This window comes from Syngnathoides biaculeatus, chromosome 8 (assembly GCF_019802595.1).
Source record: "Syngnathoides biaculeatus isolate LvHL_M chromosome 8, ASM1980259v1, whole genome shotgun sequence".
Classification (NCBI taxonomy): domain Eukaryota; kingdom Metazoa; phylum Chordata; class Actinopteri; order Syngnathiformes; family Syngnathidae; genus Syngnathoides; species Syngnathoides biaculeatus.
In genome coordinates, this window is record NC_084647.1 from 17,123,145 (window position 1) to 17,143,057 (window position 19,913).

General features: G+C 43.7%; 1 protein-coding gene across 1 annotated transcript; it reads right to left on the reverse strand.

Moving 5' to 3' along the window:
* Nucleotides 1-301: 301 nt before the first annotated feature.
* LOC133505061 (tripartite motif-containing protein 3-like) lies at nucleotides 302-19,653 on the reverse strand. Its single transcript, XM_061827939.1, has 13 exons — nucleotides 19,426-19,653; nucleotides 9,928-10,090; nucleotides 8,672-8,912; nucleotides 8,444-8,595; nucleotides 7,633-7,813; nucleotides 6,021-6,750; nucleotides 5,808-5,911; nucleotides 5,572-5,739; nucleotides 5,205-5,373; nucleotides 4,530-4,592; nucleotides 4,365-4,435; nucleotides 4,130-4,270; nucleotides 302-3,213 (listed from the first exon to the last, which is right to left on the reverse strand). Exons 2-13 carry the CDS (start codon nucleotides 10,071-10,073, stop codon nucleotides 3,061-3,063), a joined length of 2,319 nt encoding a protein of 772 aa, XP_061683923.1. The 5' UTR covers nucleotides 10,074-10,090; nucleotides 19,426-19,653; the 3' UTR covers nucleotides 302-3,060.
* Between the last annotated feature and the right edge of the window lie 260 nt (nucleotides 19,654-19,913).

Consider the following 19,913-nt stretch of genomic DNA (forward strand, 5'->3'; position numbering starts at 1 on the left):
AAAACGTATTTCATGTCACACAATGATTAGAACAATAAATGATGATAAATATACATTTGATTTACATTGAGTGATAAAATTTAGAAAGCATTATACATAAGTATAATTAAGTATAAGTATAATTAAATTTAGTAAGCACATTTTTATGAAAATCACAATAATATATTCAGTTGTTTATTTAGGGAGACAATTCTAAAAACATGATTATCACTTAATAACTGAATGTGAACATTGTTCACACATTTATGTGCACTTTTAATTACATTTTTATGGGTTTTTTTGTGATTCAGCGTGTCAGATGTTCAACGTTAAAGGGCCTCATGCAAAAACTGATAAATACAAACAATAAAAAGCATAAAGCACACCCAAAAGCATGTGTTCACGTAACCATGTGCTTTTATTACCAGTGCATATTTATTATAAACCAAACATTTTGTTGCAGGTTGTGTGTGTGTGTGTGTGTGTGTGTGTGTGTGGTGTGTGTGTGAGGGAGACAAATGTATTGCAATGATGAAATGCTTTTTATTCAGATAACAGCTGCAAGAATGTTCAAAAACCTTCAATATTATTTGAATAAATGAAACGTATATGTTCGGGTTTGGCACACAATGACCACCAGGGGGAGCCAAAGCGGGGAGGGGCACAACAAAATCAAGGACTGTACACTAAACTCAAACTGGTTGGAATTTGACACAATGTAGGTTTAAAGCAACACATTTTCAAAAAAAATAAATTTCATAATGGTTTTATTAATAATAATCATAATAATAATCATACTAATAACAATCTGCCAGTTGCCGTCTATGTGGTGTTTCCTGAGATGTGTATTTTTTTTTTTTGTTCTAACAAGCACCTGAATGAAAAATGAAAAACTTTTATAGTTGTTGTTTTTTTAAATCGGTAGTTTGAAATTAATCCTGACTAGAAAAATTATTTATCGTCCAAATCAAAAATTAAGAAATAAGCTTTGTTTCTTATGTTTGTCTAGACCCAAAAAAAAATGGAAGTGATTGAAATTTTTCATTTAAAATGTTGAATTAATACAGACTTTATGTTATGAAATCATAGCATTCCTAAAATTGCTCATTATTTAATCAACATAATTTACATTTACATAAAATATAATCTGAAACCTTTGCATTTATTTGCTTATTAAATCTTGTATCACGGCACTATTTTTAAGGTCCTGTTTCCCCAATTTGATGAAAATGAATTCATCACATCGTAAGTAATTTTATTTTTTTTTACGTATAAGACTTGTGGGCATTTGTGCACTAAAATTAAAAACCTGGTCAATGACCTCATTTCAATATGAATTAGTATTGTATTGTAGTATTGTGGGTGATAAATTGTCAATGACTCACTTCATCTCATTTAAAAGGAAATACATTCTTAAATGAATTAATTTATGTCTGGTGCATTATTTATTAAATAGATAACATTTTTGCTAAATATTTTTCACATGACCACAATTTAATAAATTAATTCACGAGTTTCAATCAACAACCACTAATTTACTTATTTTAATGACTTATTGAATAATTGCACAAAACTAATTATTTGCTGCTGAATTGTTTTTTAAAAGCTAAAATGAAAAAAGTATATTTTAAAAAATGCATAAAAGCATAGCAAGGGTACAAAACAAAATAAATTATATTTCCCTTCCCCCTCCTGTCCCCTCCTCATCGTTTGTTTTTTTAAATCCTATATATTAAAAAAATTATAAACAAAAATGATTATTGTGGTGCTTAAAATTGCAATAAATAAGTCAAGCGTTGTGCCTGCTGGCTGCGTTTTGAAAAGAAAGCACACATTTTTTTAAAACAGCTGCCTTCAGTGCCGCGTTCGTCCTCGTCGTGGTTTCATGTACACAATAATATACATTTATGTATATATACAATAAGTACATTCGGCAAATCAAAGCGCGAATGGGGACGCATCCGCGTGGAGGAAAATAATATCGAAGTGGGATATTCGAGGCACACCGAAAAGAAAAAGATATTACAAGAAGTCTGAAAGTGAAATCATTTCATCGATTTGGCCAAAGGAATTTTTTTTTTTATAATTGTAAAAGAGCAATAAAAGTCAGCATTTAACAATAAAAGTTGCAGTTATGAGGGGAAATGTCATTATTTTATCAGGAAACGTTTATCATTTTGCAATATTGTCAGGAATTTTACAAGAAAATATATCAGGTTAATAATCATGAATCAGAAATGTAATTTAAATTTTTTATCTTACATTTTTGGGGATTTTTCTCTTCATTTTGTGTGGTTTGAGCAGGAAATTTTTTAAATTTTATTTCCATAAAATTATAATTCTCCAAACCATAATGTGGAACTTTACAAGAAAAAAATTGGTAATTTTTACAAGAAAAAAAATATTAAAGTGACAATGTTTTTATTTTTGTAATGTTGCAAATTAGTTCCCAAAATGTATTTTAAAAAAGGTCTTAAAAAGATGTTTTTTTTTCCCCGTCCCCTCATCAATTTATACTTGTTAAAATTGCATTTTTACTTCTTTCCTGTTCGCCATTTCCTTTTCTGTTAACATTTGTTTCTGATCAATGAAATTCAGCCACATGAAGCCTTCACACTACAAATATTACAAAATGTCATTCGCGTGTGATTTTCTATTGCTATTCCAAACGTATTCATTTCCTCATAAAATGACAACCTTTTCCTTTTTGTTTGACCTGGAGTGGTTGATTTTCTCACCTATTTTTTCTTTTTTTTCTTTTGAGTGTGCCATCCGTCGATGGCCGCCGTGTTTGCTATTTACGGAGATGAGCTCAACTCCCGTTGCATGCGTTTGGAGCAGGTTCTGGCTGGTTAAATACTGTACTTGTTGTGTTCTGCACTGTACATGCACACAGCCGCTTTGGGCCTCCGGAGCGGTCCTTTTGGGGGGCTACGTCACCAAAATTGAAATAAAATTTTAAATCTAAAATAAATAAACATTCTAAGTACACACTCTGAGGGCCATGGCTGTCGTGTGATTATTATTATTTTTTTTTTTAAATATTGCAACCACTTGCGGCGTGTCAGTCCCGTGTCGGCTCTACTGCAGATATCGGTACACCTTGAAGCAGTGGTTGCCCGAGTCGGCCACGGCCACGTGACCGTCCGAGGTGAGCGCCAGGCCTTGGGGGCCGTACAGGGGGTCCGCCGTCGTGTTGATGTACGACAGGAACGAGCCCGAGCTGTCGAAAACCTGCTCAAGAAAAGATTACAATCAATAAACCGTTCGATAAATTCCAAAAACGTGTCTTTTTTTTTTACCCTGATGATAAAAACTGCACATTTCCATGAAAATGGAATGCAAATGTTTCAATAAAAAAAAAAAAAATCCTCCAAATCAAAATAAAAAAAAAAACAGTTCCGAAAGATCAGTGATTCGTTCCTGTGCCGCTAGAGAGCGCAGACATACTACGAATGGTACTAGCGGCACACTCAGAACGAGGGTGCTAAAAAGGCAAATTAAAAAACATTTTCTCTCGACAATTGAAGTTTAACTGCCATTCAAAATATTACTAAATCCTAAGAAACACAACTTCGGACATATTTAAAATCTTGAAATCTAGAAATTGTATTCCTTTTTCTGGGGGAAGGGCGATAATGTAGAAATGTACGACTTAGTCTCTCTCACAACATGCAGACATTTTAAATCATAATTTTGAACTTTTGCTTGAAAATGTGATATTTTTTCTCATTGAAAGTTCAAATATCGTTAAAAACTATGTATCACTTGTGTGATCTATGTTTTTCTGTACAAATGTGTGGAAATAGAAGATTGGGTGGCAACCAGTTCAGGGTGTACCCTGCCTCCTGCCCATTGACAGCTGGGATAGACTCCAGCACTCCCCATGACCCTTGTGAGGATAAGTGGCTAAGAAAATGGATGGATGGCGATAAGATTGCTTCTTCTGTTTTTTCTTATATTTAAGGATTTTTCTTTTGAATTTTCTCAAACAATATCCAATATTTTTAAAGAAATCTCAAAATTATCCAATTTTCCTTGAATGCTCAACTTTCTTTTTCCCCAAAATAGCCCAATTTTGTTCTTGTAAAATTTGTATGTTTTTCTTAAAAATTTGCCATTTTTCACAAAAAAGGAAAAAAAAAAGGACCTGGATGCGACTGTTGCCCCAGTCAGCCACGATGATGTTCCCGTTGGAGTCGACGGCCACGCCGGTCGGCGCGTTGAACTGACCGTTGCCTTCTCCGTGCGAGCCGAACTTGAACAGGAACTCTCCATCTGCATTGTACACCTAAAGAGGAACAAAATGGCATTGCTAAACCCCACACGCACGATGAACACAAAAGAAAGCCACCACCCCAAAAAAAAAAAAATTCTGTGCATACTTTGACTGAATGGTTGTGGAAGTCCGTCACCACAATCTCATTCTTGTTATTGACGGCCACAAAATGAGGACCTGCAGAAAACCGAATGAAACTTGGTCAAGCAAGCACACGACGACAACAGACAAAACGATCATGATAATAATCTATCAAAGAGGATTGACTCACTGAATACTGGGCCTGATTTAGTCAGCTTTTGTTCCAGAGCCACATTGGCACCACATTTGTTGTCTACAAGGAGAAAGACAAAAAAAAAAAAGAAAAAAAAAGACACATTAGCAATAATTGAGTGCAACCAACTCATCGTTTAGCTATAAAGTTGGGATTAGCTAGCTAGCTAGCTAGCCTGTAGATTCATCAAAAGACTTAATGTAAAAAAAAAAAACAACATAAATTAAAACAAATGAATCATCATTGCTTAATGTCCTTTAAACGCCGCTCCGTGGCCGATAACTGTGATCAATCGTTATCAGGAATTTACCGTTGTACTTTTACCTAAAAATAAAATAAAATCTTTACATCTCAAAAGACTTCTTTGTCAGGTAAGAATTATACTTCTCTTGTAAGATTGAGATTTCCCCCCAAAAAAGTCAATTTATTCTCAAAACTATACATTTAGGTTCATCCTCACCCTAAAGTACAACTTTAAATATCTCGAAGATTCTTGTTTCATATTTGCAAAACTCCAAATAATGTTCTAGGATTACTCAGCCTCGCTCATTTTTGACAATATTCTTGTCATAATAAGATTTTGTTCCAGAAATATACACAATAATAATAAGGCAACTTTAGTGAGCTGCTCAGAAAATATATGAATATGAATAATAATCATAATAAGAGTGCCTGCAAAATGTCTGTCGGACGTTCCCTTGGCGCCAAACTTTGTGACCAGCTTCCCGTTGGCCTGGAAGATGAAGACGCAGCAGGCCTTGTTGTCCACGGTGATGATGTGGCCGTTCTTGTCCACCGCCACGCCTTTTGGACCCATCAGACGACCGGCTCCGATTTTGTTCTGACGAGCAAAACGCCGTCGTGGAAACGAGACGTTACAATTCAGAATGCATCGCCTCGAGGGAAAGCGTCATCAGAGCTATGCCTCGGTGACAGATATAAGTTTCGGCAATTTCAAACATTTCTGGAAGGCGTCGATTACTTTAAGATTTCACACTTCACTCGCTCGCTGTCGCACGTTTCCACGGTAGCGCTTTACCTTGAACTTGCCGTCCGACGAGAAGATGCTGATCCATCGGTTGTCGTAGTCGGCCACGATGATGTCGCCGTTCATGTCCACCGCGACGCCCGTGGGCCGCTGCAGCTGTCCCGGCGAGCGGCCCCGGGCCCCGAACCTCATCTTGAACTGCCCGTCGTTGGAAAACACCTGAAGGAGGGACGACCGTGTTACGAGTGCGTCGCGACGAGACGTTTGCGAGGCGCGCCGGAGGCGACCTGTATGCACTGGTTGTTGCTGTCGGCCACCACAATGCGGCCGTTGCCGGAGGTGGAGATGCCTTGGAGGTTTGTGAATTCTCCTTTGTCACGTCCTCTTGTTCCTGTCGAAGGTACAAACTTATGTACATCGCTCCAGTGTACATTAGTTTTCATCATATTTAAAATGAGCTAATATTTCCATACTAAGTGCCCAGGCGCCCCGGGACTCACCGACTCTGTAGATGAGCTCGTCCTCGATGGGGTTTTCCTTCTTCTTGGTGGCACTGTACATACTGGAGGGTCTCCTGACGGCCTTCTGGCGAACGTGACCGCCGCCGCCGCCGGGCGACTTGACCCGCCGCTTGACGTCGTCCGGTGACTGCAGCACGTCGGAGGGCTTGACGGCCCGCAGGCGGAAGGGGCTCCCCCGTACAGGCTGCTCGTACAGCAGAAGGGAGAAGGCGAACTCGCCCTCGGCCCGGGCCGTGTAGCCCACCTCGTAGGTGCCGTTCTTGTTGTCCGCCACCTCGGCCTCAGCGACGACACCCTCGGCCGACACGATCTGAGCCCTCAGGGCGGCGTTGCCCGTCTTCACCAGCTCACCGTCTTTGTCCTTGGTGGTGACGGTGACGGTGGTGTGCTGGCCCACCAGCGCGTGCCTCAGGCCCTCGCCGGTCGCCACGCTGGTGTGGCCCACGGCGCCGGTGGTGATCAGGACGCCCAGGTTCTGGATGGAGCGGCGCAGGCCGTCCGTCTCCACCTGGCACTCCAGGTGGCCGTTTTCGTGCGGGTACTCCGGAAAGGTGTAGCGCGCCAAGGCGCTGACCCGCTCGCCCATCTGCTTCTGGACCAGGAGGACCTCGGTGGCGCTGCCGTGGCTCAGCGCCTGCTCGGTGAAGTCGCAGCTGCTCTCGATGTTCTCTTTGCCCTGGAGCAGCGACGTCAGCTGGGCTTGGAGCACCTGAATAAAAGCCACGTTCGAGACGTCAGGGAGGAGGAAATAAAAACACTTCCCCTGACCTCAACCCTATTGGGAATGTCCAGGAGAGTGGAACGTACTTTACATCCATGCAGAAACATAGAAAACCTCAGTCGTCCCAGTGAAAGCCTTCAACACCTAAAATTATCCATGTGAGAGGTTCAATAAACACACACTTCCGGACCTGTGGGTGACGTGAGTATTTCAACACCCATATTTTTTCCAAGCAGAAGGGTCCTTTTCCTCGTGAAACGCTTCAACATTTTTACCCAGACATATCCCACTTGTGGCTGATGTGGGCGTTTCAATATCCTCACTGTTTCCACGGGAAAGATTCAATACATTAACGGTCCAAGTGAAAGGTTCCAACACCCACATTTTTCCCATGATGGTCACGTCTGTGGGGGCATGTGGGTGTTTTAGCACAAATACATTTCCAAGTGAGAGGGTTTAGTACCTTTTCAGTACATTTTTCGCAGGTAAGGTTTTTAACAAGGGATATAGAACAGATGGGAGTGTGGGTATTTGAGATTCACCCAAATTTCGAAGTTAAAGGGTTCAACTTTTCACACGATTTTCCTGGTGCATGTTCCCATTTCTCTTCCCCAGGTGCATCACAATTGTAGGGGGATGTGGGTGTTTAAATTATCCACAATTTTCCCTGGTCAAAGTGTTTGTTACCTAATATTTTTTTACTGGGGCATATCACCGGGTGGGTGGTGCGGTTGCTTCAACAGGAGGTTAGCACCCAAACTTTTCCCAAAGGGTAAAAAAACTTTTTTTTTTCAAAATCTGCGATAGGTTCCAGACCACCCGCGAGCCAACCGAGGACGAGCGCGACAGAAAGGCAGAAGACGTCGAAACCTTCTGCTTGGCGCCGCAGATGTTCTCCACCTCGGCGACGAGGGCGCACTTGCGATGACGCAGGGCCTTCTCCAGCTCGTCAAAGGTGGCGTTGATTTCCGTGACGGCGCCGTTCTTCCGCTCCGTCAGCTGCTTGGCGATCTCGTTCACCAGCTCGATGGCCGCCGTCAGCTGAGGCAGTCTGAGAAAGGGAAACACAAAAACACAACATTTGGCTTGGATATCAAAAGGAATATACAACAATGAAAATGAATACATATACACTAGATTATAATATCATTTATAATAGCACAAATTAAATGTAAATGAAGAAGATGATAATAATTACCATACTGTTTTTTAAAAACACGAAGAATTATTTATTGTTAAAGAGTGGCGACAAGGTGGGGCAGTTGTAGAGTGTTGGTCTCACAGTTCTGAGGACCGGGGTTCAAATCCCAGCCCCTCCTGTGTGGAGTTTGGATGTTCTCCCCATACCTGTGTGGGTTTTCTCCGGGTACTCCGTTTTCCTCCCACATCCCAAAAACATGCATTCAGTGGAGACTCTAAATTGTGATTGTGAGTGCAACTGTTGTCTGTCTCTATGTACCCTGAGATTGGCTGACGACCAGTTCTGGGAGTACCCCGCCTCCTGCCCGAGGATAGCTGGGATAGGTTCCAGCACTCTGTCTACAAGACCCTTGTGAGGATAAGCGGCTCAGAAAATGGATGGATGAATGGACAATATAATTGAAACCGAAAAATTGTCCGGAAAAATCAAATTAAGCAACTCTAAAATGAAGAGAAATGCTCCAATCCTGACATTTCTCACCGGTTGCGCACAGTGTCCAGCTGGTTTTTGAGCGCCGACTTGTGTTGTTCCAGAACGTCCCTCAGAGGCACCGTCACGTGCTCCCTGTGCTCGCCTTCTGTGCACTCCAGACACATGGCCGTCTCACACGACTCGCAGTAGAACTCCATCACCTGCGGGGGGCGCAATTGAGCACTTCAAGACCCGGTTACACATGGGTCCCAAGGGCGACTCGTGGCACGGGCTCACCTTGCCCTCGTGGTTGGGGCAGGAGAGGGGCTGGCAAGCCGTGGCGGCGCTGGCCGACTCGAGGACGTTGCAGGCCTCGGGTCGGCTGCATTCGGGGTCTCGCTGCAGAACCTCCATCAGGTTGGTGATGAAGAAGTTGTTCTGCAGGGCGGCCACGCCCTTCTCGGGCAGGATGGACGTCTGCCGGCACACCGGACACGACAGCGTCAGAGACTGCGGGGGGATGTAGTTCTGGAGACATCTGCGACGGAACGCATAAGTTCAAGTTACGTTTATTGCAAAAAAAAAAAAAAAATTAACTAGATGAATAAATAAAAATACAAGTATCGTCACAGAAAATACATTCACTAAAATATCTGACATTTACTGAGCTAAGTATCATTACTTTTATACTTTTTTACACTTTTTCACCTCAACTAACGATAAATGCAAGGACAGTTTTGAGCTCCTCCTGTGACATTACGCCATGAAATGTACTTTTTATGTGGCTTTTATTTTTATGAATCCGTGACAACGCTCAGATTTCATCCCTGGTCTGCGGTTATTGACTTTAGAGAATGGAGCTGCATGCCCACCCTCATTTGAAACCCTCTTGTGAAGACATTTGTCTTGTCTGAAAGCGTAATTTGAAACCTATCCCTGTGTTGAAATTCAACCATTCATCCATCCATTTTCTTTTGCCGCTTATCCTCACGAGGTCACGGGGAGTGCTGGAGCCTATGCCAGCTGTCAAAGGGCAGGAGGCAGGGTACACCCTGAACTGGTTGCCAGCCAATCGCATCGAGACAAACAGCCGCACTCACAATCACACCTCGGGGCAATTTAGCGAGTCCAATTCATGTTGCATGTTTTTGGAATGTGGGAAGAAACGGGAGTGCCCAGAAAAAAAAACCCATGCAGGGACGGGGAGAACATGCAAACTCCACACATGCGGGTCCGGGTTTGAACCAGGGACTTCAGAACTGTGAGGCCAACGCTTTACCAGCTGATCCCACCATGCTGCCTTGTGTTGAAATTAAATAATTAATTAATTAAATTAATAATTAGTCCTCAATTTGAAAAGGTAACCCTATTTTAAAACTGTGCTTTGCAATTTTACCGGGAAGGATTGGAAATAAATGGAAACCCTAACCTCTGACTTGAAAGAATATCCAGCACAAACCCAATTTTAATCCATAAACTAACCTAAAGTGATGCAAATATGTCTACTAATGAATATCTTGCATTCATACTATTGCCGCGTCCATGTTGCGTACCTCTCGCAGAAGGTGTGCAGGCAGGGCAGCACTTTGGGATTGTGGTAGCGGTCCAGGCAGATGCTGCACACCAGGAACTGTTTGTCGATCTGCCTCACCACCGGGCTGGCGCTGCCGCTCTCACGCTTGGCCATGGGCGCGGACATTCAGGCCGACGGGGAACCTGGGCGTGCGGGACAGCGGGAGGAGGTCAGGGGAGGGCGCCAGGAGGAAGCGCGGCAACGGCGAGGGGCGGCGGCGGACGCACGGACGGAAGTGAGTCACCCCGCTGGAAACGTTTTTAGAAAATCTCTGTCAAGTATCAACTGGCTAGAACACGGCTGCTTCTCCTTCTTCATCTCCTTCCACAGAGGGAAGAAAATATTTTGTCGCCCACGTAGCCACCGGCTGTTTGGCTTCGTAAGTAGAACATCTTTAACAAGTTAACGCTGTGCAAGAAAGATGCAAATGTGCGAGTCGAGCCTTACAGGGAACGGTAAGGCTCATGGAACTGGAAACATGGCTGCACGGAAGGCGACTGGAAGATTATTGAATTGCGTGAAGCCGCAGTGGCTACGTGAAGTCATTCAAGGGTTGTGTTGATGAATAACTTTTACGGTGCAGTATCATAACACTGTGATCCCAAACGGTGGGATGAAAAATGGCGGAATTGGTGCTTCCGATGTACACTAATGCATTTGTGGTTAAACAAAGTGTTAGTGGGTCAAGTGGAGATTATCGCCTGATGACATTGCGCACATCTGTTACATCGTGAACATGAACACAAAGGATTACATAAAGACCACAAACACAAGTCAAAACAAAGTCAATAAATAAACAGATTAGAAAAACAATCAAATTGTGTTCTCGGTCAGTAGTTTGTGTCGTGAGCTTGTCATTACTGTCGATAACTGACTCAAAACAACAACCCCTGTATGGAACCTCAGCACGGGTTTAAAATTGTAATTTCAAACCCTACTTTGAAATCCAAATAATTGTATGAAACGCTAGCTCTTGCTTGAAGGCCTAATTTAAAACCCGAACACAGGCTCGAAACCAAAAACTCGAACATGCCACCCTACATCTTACTCGAAGCCCAAACATGGAACGCCAACCCCGAGTCTTGAAATCCGAACTCCGAACTTCCCCTTGTTCTGAACTTCGAAGCAGTTTTATGACCATAACCTGAACCTTAAAGGGGAAATTCAGTGCTTTGCATGAACAGTGTATCCAATAGGTCATGTAATATGTACCCTATTTTGACAATGTGATGTTAAATCTTCTCTCATTTAGGAGTGTTTTGAGAAGGTTTTTATCGACAATTACACATTTTCAAATTTCGGATGGTTCTTCAGGTGGAATGACGCGGACTCTGACGAGCAAGCTCCGGCGGCGGCCGCGAGCGAGCTTCCAGGCGGCGGAGGCCGTTAGCCCCGGACATTGAAGCAGCGGAGGCCTTTAGCCTAGCTTCAGGGGGCCTTTGTTTATGAACTTATGTCGCACGTAGGCCTCTGAGTAGTCAGACTCCGCGTCATTCCGCCGGAAGAACCATCCGAATATTCAACATTAATTACAGCCACAGGTTCAAATGTGTATGGAAGTATTCCTCCGTCTTCCCGATCAACCGATACTGCTATTTCTTCATCAAATGAGGATAAATCTGAGCAATCAGCGCTGGGGATAATGGTTTCCCATGTAATCGAGCATTTGGAACGGCACGTAACACGTCACATCCGCGCACATACAGTAGGTCATGTGACTCGCGAAAATGGTAGCCCCCCCAAAAAATTCGTAATTATCAATAAAAATCTTTTCAAAACACTATTAAACAATAGAGGATTTAATATCACATTGTCAAAATAGAGTACATATTACATGACCTATTGGATACATTGTTGGATTTCCCTTTGAAACTACGGCTGATAAAGAATAAGGGTTGAGGCTGCCGACGGCCTCCCGGCTGGACTTGGGCCACCGGGGCTCCCTAACCACAAACGATCCTCAAAGTAAGTACGGGGAGGGGACGGCTTGAAAACGGGCTTTCGACTCTACGGATGCCACTCCTAAAATTCCTGCTACATTTCCTTCTGCTTGATGCCTAGCTGGCAGAGTTCAAGTCGGTGCCACCTGCCCGCCTGCACGCTTGTCTGTCTTGAGGCGAGAATTAGATTTGGCGCGTTGGGGGTTGCCAGGGGGATGGGGGGGGGCCGACATAGCAAGCAGCTGTCCCACTCTGCAGAAACGAGAGCTAACAATGACATCTCAGTTTAGCTCAACGGCGCCTCTTCTTCTTCCTTTTTTCTCGTCGATGCACGTCACCGAACCTCCTGCGCAGTTTTTTTCAGCTCGCATTGTTGGCCGAGCCTCACTGCATCCTACACGACCCCCCCCCACCCCCAGCACATTCCTTTCACATGGCCTCTGACTTACAGCAGTGACGTGGTGACCCCACCTCGACAGCCGGCCGTCTCAGTTCCGCCCACTCTGCTGAAGCTTTCTTAAACAAACTCCTCCTCGGTTATTCATTCACCTGCAATGAATATTCTTCTGCGTTAGACGCAGGCAGTAAAAAAAAAAAAAAATCAACTTAGAAAGGTCAGTTGTGTGTTCATGCTAAAAATACCACATGAAGATCAGTTGTTTGCGCACAAAATACACCTGAAGGCTCGTTTTGTGCTCTCAGTATGCACAAAAATAGCTGCAAGAGCTTGAAATTGTGGAAACTAACATGAGTAGTTTCAAATAAGAATATAATGCCAAAGTTATGGCGTTAAATGGGGATTTTAAAGGTCAAGTGTCATCCCTATAAACATTCTCAAATAGATATTGTAATGAAAAATACATAACATTATTCACTTCAATGTCTATACGAAAAAATAAATATGAGCGGAGACCGCGTCATCCATGCGCAATGTTACGGAAGTCTCATTCAAGTGGTCGCCATATTGGCTGCATCTTCTGTCCGTGACGTCACACTGTGACATTCGCCATTGAAAACACGTTGGTGTGTGCTATGGGAGACACGCAAGCTCTTTTTCGAAGAAGAGAACATCTCACAACCGAGTGAAGTGGCCAGGGCAATATTACGCTATCGTTTCGAGCCATATTTAGATGATATGCGGATCATGGCCAAACCACATGCGGCCAAACCACCTCCCCGCCTGATCCACCTCCGCAGTGGCAATGAACAACAGCGCCACGACTGATGACGCCGCCGCCCACGAGCGACGACGATGGCGCAGCCAAACCACCTCCCCCTCCGATTCACATTCGCGGCGGAGATAAGCCATCGCGGCCCAGCACCGTGACAAGCCACGCTGGTGACGCCGCATCCGCTGATCACGGCTTCGGCCGGGGTAGCCCCCCTGACTTACCCCCAACTATTGTTTTTTTTTAGTAGCTGTATACACACCTACCTGTCATTTAGAACCCACGAAGTTCTCATCCTTTGCACCTGTGCAATCCATTTTTCATGACAAACCGGGCCTCGTGGAAATTTATGATGAGCGAAGCCATCTTCCCTAGTGTTTGAGCAATACTACGAGCCGGCATTTTGGCTAACACGAACAATGAGCTATCTTCCAGCAGGTAAAACTAGTATAAACATGCGAGACCGCTTGAGTGCGCTATTGCCCTGTACGTCACTTCCTGCTTCTTCTTGAAAACAAATCCCTCGAGAGGATTTTCATGGCGGGAGTGACAAAAAGCCATATACGTCAAAATCAGGTTTTGTGGCGAAAAAACAGATGAGTCCATAGCGGTTGCCGTTTTTCCATTAATAACATACTAAAAATCATGCATTTCATGACAGTGGACCTTTAAGTCAGCATTGAGGGGTGCCGTCGCAGTGATTGCCACCCGGAAGAAGGCGGGAAAAGAACTCGAGCTCCATTTCTATGGCACTATGATTCCTTTTTTTCATTTGAATTGACTGAGCTGGGACCTTCGGCGACTCTCCCCTTTCAGTCCACTTAAGTGGCTTAATCTGGTGGTCACATCCTCGTCTACCACCTGGATTAGCGCAAACCCGCCATGCCGCCGTCACGTGCCGCACCTCCACTTGACCCGCCGGCGTTACCAGAAGTGATTTTCGAGTGACAGCTGACCAGCGTCCATCATCCGACATCTCCATTCATCCTCGTCCATTGGGAAGGCTTTGATCGGCTAATCTTGTCGCAGAGCTTCTTAATAGGACGTCTGCCGCGCTTTAAGGTCTTAAGTGCGCCGTTCTACACCAGATAAACACTCATCAGTGGCTACGCTACATTAGGTGAATGACAGCCTGACACGTCCGCCGAGGTAAAGAAATCCTAGCTTGGATCACAGCGACTGCATGGGCCACAAATTGTGGTTTCACGGTCGAGGCTTCCGATTGCGTTTCAAGGCCGCACTGAGGATGAGAGGCCAGGGTTGGCGGCGCACTTGAAAATTCGTAATTGTCGATAAAAATCTTCTCAAAACACTATTAAATGAGAGACGATTTAACATCACATGATTAAGATAGAGTACATATTCCATGACCTATTGCATACATTGCTACTCCAAACCACCGGAATTTTCCTTGAAATCAAGATGGCTGGCTCAGGGTTGAAACGAGAATATGATTTCAAATTAGGGTTTCAAGTCTGGGTTGATCTTTCAAAGTTCAGTCTTGATTTCAAATTATGGTCAGAGGCCAGGTTTAGGGTTTTCAAAGGTCTGGGTGAGGATTTCAAATTAGGTTTTGAAACCAAATCTGAAGCCTGGGTCAGAGTCACGTTGAAACAATGACAATAATCGTCACAGCGCTAAAATTATATCCGCAGTCGGCATCATCACGCGGGCTACGTGAACGTGTGCGCATTCCAGAGGATGTTTGTACTTGAAAAGACTTAGTAGAAGAATTTCATCGGTTTTCTCTTCCTCTGCTGGGACAAGAAAGAAGCGTTTCAGCGTTTCAGATCTTGACTATTATTACAACCGTGACAAAAAAATATAAAAATGCTCCTTGTAGTCACATCCTCATGGAATAAAAGGTCAGTGCACATCTCTGCAGAGTCTCCTGATGACAATGTTTAAATATGCAGTAGGCTGCTGTTTATGGGTCCGTTTGTGCCAGCAGCAGCAGAATCGTGTGTTCTCATTTTTGTACAAAATGGAACAAACTCTTCAATACTATAATCACATCATGCAGTTATTTTCACTTAATGCAATAATTGAATACAATTTTATCATCATATATTAAAAGGGTGCATTGTTAAGACCAAATATCATGAGTAATGAATGAGAATAAATCTTACAGATTTTTTTTTAACCAAATTGTGCTGCTTTCAATGTTTGCGATATGTTTTGAAGATCTTTTAATGTTTAATTGTCATTACAACATTTAAGAGGGGTACTTTAAATCGTAACCTACAAAACCTAAATCTTTTCCCAATTATGATTAAGAATTTTTGATACATTTTATGGTTGCAAATATGAGTTCAAATAAATTTACGTGTTTTAAAAAAAGGGTTTATTACTAAGTTTAAATGTGTTCTATTCCTCCAGATTTTCTACATGCTTGCAAATTGTGTACAAATACATTTACAAGATGTTTAGATAGTGTGCTTTACGATGTTTAAATGTGTTTAAAGAGTGTGGGAGGGGTAGGTTAAAGTCCCCGTATCGGGAAATTGTCTTCTAAACCTGACTGATAGAGCTAACAAGCTAAGGCCTAGTGCTAATAACAAAGTAACGTAAAGTGCGTCCCGTGGTCCAAAATATCTGTAAAGTTGAACTCACCAAAAACTGATGAAGACTTGCATTGACCATCACATACAATAGTTCTCAGTTTTTGCACGTTTTTGGCAAGTATCGTGTGCTGTATAATGTTTTCGTAAACAAAATTCTGAATTCACTTCACATTTTTTCCAATATAGCTTCTCTGTATGATCGGTATGGAAGTAAATTAGTGCCACCAGGATTTGAATTTGAAATGTAAAGCCATCAAATTTTCAATAGTTCTAGTTCAATGTTAACGATTCACCTGGCTACATTTCGCTGTCTGAAATTCACCGTCTGTGACACCATGCAGGGTTACTTCAGGTCAGAACTGACCACCCAGCGAATCGCAGTGACGCTTTCTTAGTCACGTGACGTCACATACTAAGAACGCGTAACTGGATTGGCTGGCGGTGAATTTTAGACAGCGAATTGTAGCCGGTTGAATTTCAGACAGGGAATTGCAGCCGGTTGAATTGTTAACATTAAAATACAACTATTGAAAATGTGGTGGTGGTCAACATAATTCACCTACGGGACCTTGAGTTAGGTTACAAGGTTCCACACGGACGTTATTGTTGGTGTTAGTGTGTAAGAGAGTTCTTGCCGTAATGGGTTCACTCTGTTGATGTCTGCAATAAAACGAGGTTTACGCCTGTGTTGAACTCTCCGCCTCCGACTCCTTTTCTTCGGCGCTACAATGTGATAGCTTTACATTTCACATTCAAATCCTATTTTCTGTGGCATTTCAAATTCAAATCTTGGTGGCACTTACTTACTTCCATAGATCGGTAGTTCTGGAATGTATTCCAATTTCCTATTATTAATTAAACTGCCGTCTAATTTCAACCCAAAAAAATGTGTTTTTGTTTTTTTTAACCGCCATGGTGGCATTAACATACATTTTCATTTCCTCTCTTGATCCTGTTACAGTATTTCCCGGAATTAACTCGAAATCGGCAGCAAGCAACTAGCCTGAAACATGCAAAGAAAATCCATCTGCGTGTATGTTTTTGGGTCAGACTTTATGTGGTTGTCCAGCGGTGACTCATCCCAGAATGCTTTGCTCCTCCAAATAACAAGCTCTAGTTACCGCTTCGCTACAGTAATGACTGCATGTGCCCGTCAGACTACCGTACGGCGAGCGCCCGGCAACGACAACACCATGTGGACGCTCACAGCATCCACGCGTCACTTTTCCCTCCTGCTTATTGTCGTATGATTGCAATATGATTTTTTTTTGTGGCTGTGGGCAGCAAAGGTGATGCCATAATGTGTTCTTCCCATCTCAGTCACAATTTTATTCTTAATTGTAGGGAATTGACCATAATTGTACAAAATGTAAAGAAATAAACCATTTGTACACCTGAGCGGCTCCTTTAGGTATAGACTGCATAAGGGAGGCATACTTGTGTGCATAAGGAATGTGCTAACAAATGCATTTTTGCAGTGGCTCAAGAATATACACGTGAGTATTCTTACATTGTCTGCCTTCGTGTTGCTGCACTGTTTGCCATCAAATATCAGTCGCATAAATGGTTATAACACCGCAATATCGATATTACTTTTGTTCGCCCATCTATGGCACCTTGCATTGTGTGTTCGCATTAATTGTGATCAAGCACCATCAACTGCTCATAACATAAATGTTTGCTTTCAACTCTAGACAAAAACATCAGCCGAGAGAGGCCGAGTAAATTGATGTACCACCGTGTTGGTGTTGGAGTTGTAGTTACCGGGAGGTGTTAAGGGGTTAGGATTCGATTCAGGGGTAAAACTCAATTGTAGGACAGCAGGATCCACAAATGGATTGGATTTTGTCAGACTTCATTTCATCAAGGTTTGACAACCCAGATGGAGACTCGCATCACAAAAGTTGCTGACCAAAAACGCAAACGCGTCCTTTTAATCTGTCTTTGTTGACATGTGACTAACTCCCGACAAGCGCACGACTCGGCACTTTTATCGTCACCGCCGAGGCAACAAAGCGAGGCGGCAGACGGCGTCAAAATCATCCCGTCATCGCTCACTCTGTCGCAAATTGGCCTGACTGCACGATAATTAAGCAGCATGTTAAAACGTGTATTAATGGGAATGTAGTTAAAAGTGGAGGGGAAGTACACGGTATTAAGTTTCTACATTATTACGGAACCTGATTCTGCTGTTTTGCAACTTTTATGCAATACATAATGTTATGACAAATAATGTTGAAGGATACACGACATTGTAGGTTGTCCACAGTTATGAATTTCTAGTTATTGGCGATGTAGTCTGCTTTGGTGCAAGAACTGGGAGGCATTTTTGTAGTGTTTTGATGACCTTTCTAAGCTACAAAAGAGGCGTCAAAATGTTGGAAATAAAATGACGCTAACACAAAAACAGAAAGACAAGCGCGACGTAGCTCAACCAGCGAATTGAAACGGGATTTTTTTTCCCCATACAACTCTTGTACAGTTTTGTGGATGCGTGAGTAAAACCGATTCCCACCCATTCTCTAAGACTCTCCCAGCTCACTTTCGGCGACTGGTTTCCACCCAATCACAAAGACGAATATAAACAAGCAAATTGTTTACACTAGTTAGGGTTACAGTTAGAACGGCAGCAGCTGCTGTATTCTTTCCAGTTCAGCCCAGTTTACATGTTGAAAGGAGTACTGTAGTAGGAAATTAGTCATACGCCTTATTCCCTACACTTACCATGCACATTTTTGTAGGATGTAGGAAGAATCCACCGCAAGCAATAGCACAGCTAAGAGTCAAACCCAGAACCTTTCAACTCTGGTGCACACATCCTATCCACCAGTGCACACCGTGCAGCCCCAGGACCTGTCAATTGCTAGTCATTTTGTTGTGGGTTTTACAGTTCCAAACCTCCATTCAGCAACCCAGACGCACACAGGTCGGCCTGAGCTAAAATTCGAATCCAGAACCTCACAACTGCACTTGCAGAAACTGCTGTCTGATAAAGTGCTTCTTTTTTTTTTTTGCTGCTACGCAGATCCAAAACAAGATTCACCATCTTGATCACCACCCCTGAACTAAAATCCATCCTGGATTAAAAAATATATAAATATTTTCAAGCACCACACACACAGATATGAGTTCTTTGTATGTGTCCTTGGGTCCTGCAACGCAAGTTATTTTTATTATCATCACCAGCACCGCATATCGTCTGCCTTCTTGGCTCCCCCCAACATCGGCGACACGACAAGACGACAGGCTGCCGCAGAGCCACGCTGGTTTCCGCGGCCTCGACAGCAAACCCCTTCGGATGATGATGATGACGATGACGATCTCCTCTCAGGCATCTATAACCAACCCGCCCTGTGACCGCCAATGGGCCTCGATGGCTTGTTCTTACACAAAGACCTCCTGATCAATAAAGAATCATCTGGCCCGCCAACTCCTCATAAGCGGGGATCATGACTGGCTGTGTCTGCAGTGCAAATACCACACAGACGCACACAAGTGGTGACATAAGCAAACAAGCTGACTCACATGTACCCCACACACCGGACCGACTGCAGCAAAGGGGCACACCTGCTTCCTGAGGCCTGTCACCCTCTGCTACCCCGATAAATACTGTATATTATATTTGTCACATTTGGCTACAGCACGACCAAAAAGCAGCAAACCGTGGTTCCTGAGTGGATCCCCTCGCATCGCAGACCATCAATTATTCATTTGCACTTTTCAGGGTGGAAGTGCAGATGGGGGGCAAGCGTACAACAAAAGGGGGCTTGTATGTAGGTCGCCGATGTACGGGGGGAGTACTCACATGAAATCCCAGCTGCGGGAAGAGCAGGAATGCAGAAGTGGAACCGGGGCGTCAGCATCGCAGGCCCGGCCGTCGTACGACTCCACCGTCCGGCCCTGGACTCCGAAACGGCGCACGGAGGAGCCACGGAAAGCAGAAGGAAGGGAAAGGAAAGGAAAGGGCAGGGTCTGTCTGGGAGGAGGAGAAGGGAAGGAGAGTGCGGTGGGAGGGAGGGAGAGGGCTTGAGGAAGAGGCTAAAGGGAAAGGAGAGGAAGGAAGGAGGAGGAGGAGGTGATGGATGGGGGTGGCGTCTATGCAGCATTGGTTGGGCAGCTGCTGGGCGGAGCTAAGTGAGCCAATGGCATATGGAGGGCAAGGGTGGAAGGGGGTGGGGGGTGTTAAGGGATGAGCAAAGGAGCCCAATCTCACTAACAGACTGCGAGAGTGCATGTGATGCAACAAAAAAAAAAAAGAGGGGGGGGGGGGGGTAAAGAAAGCGAGGCCTTGGC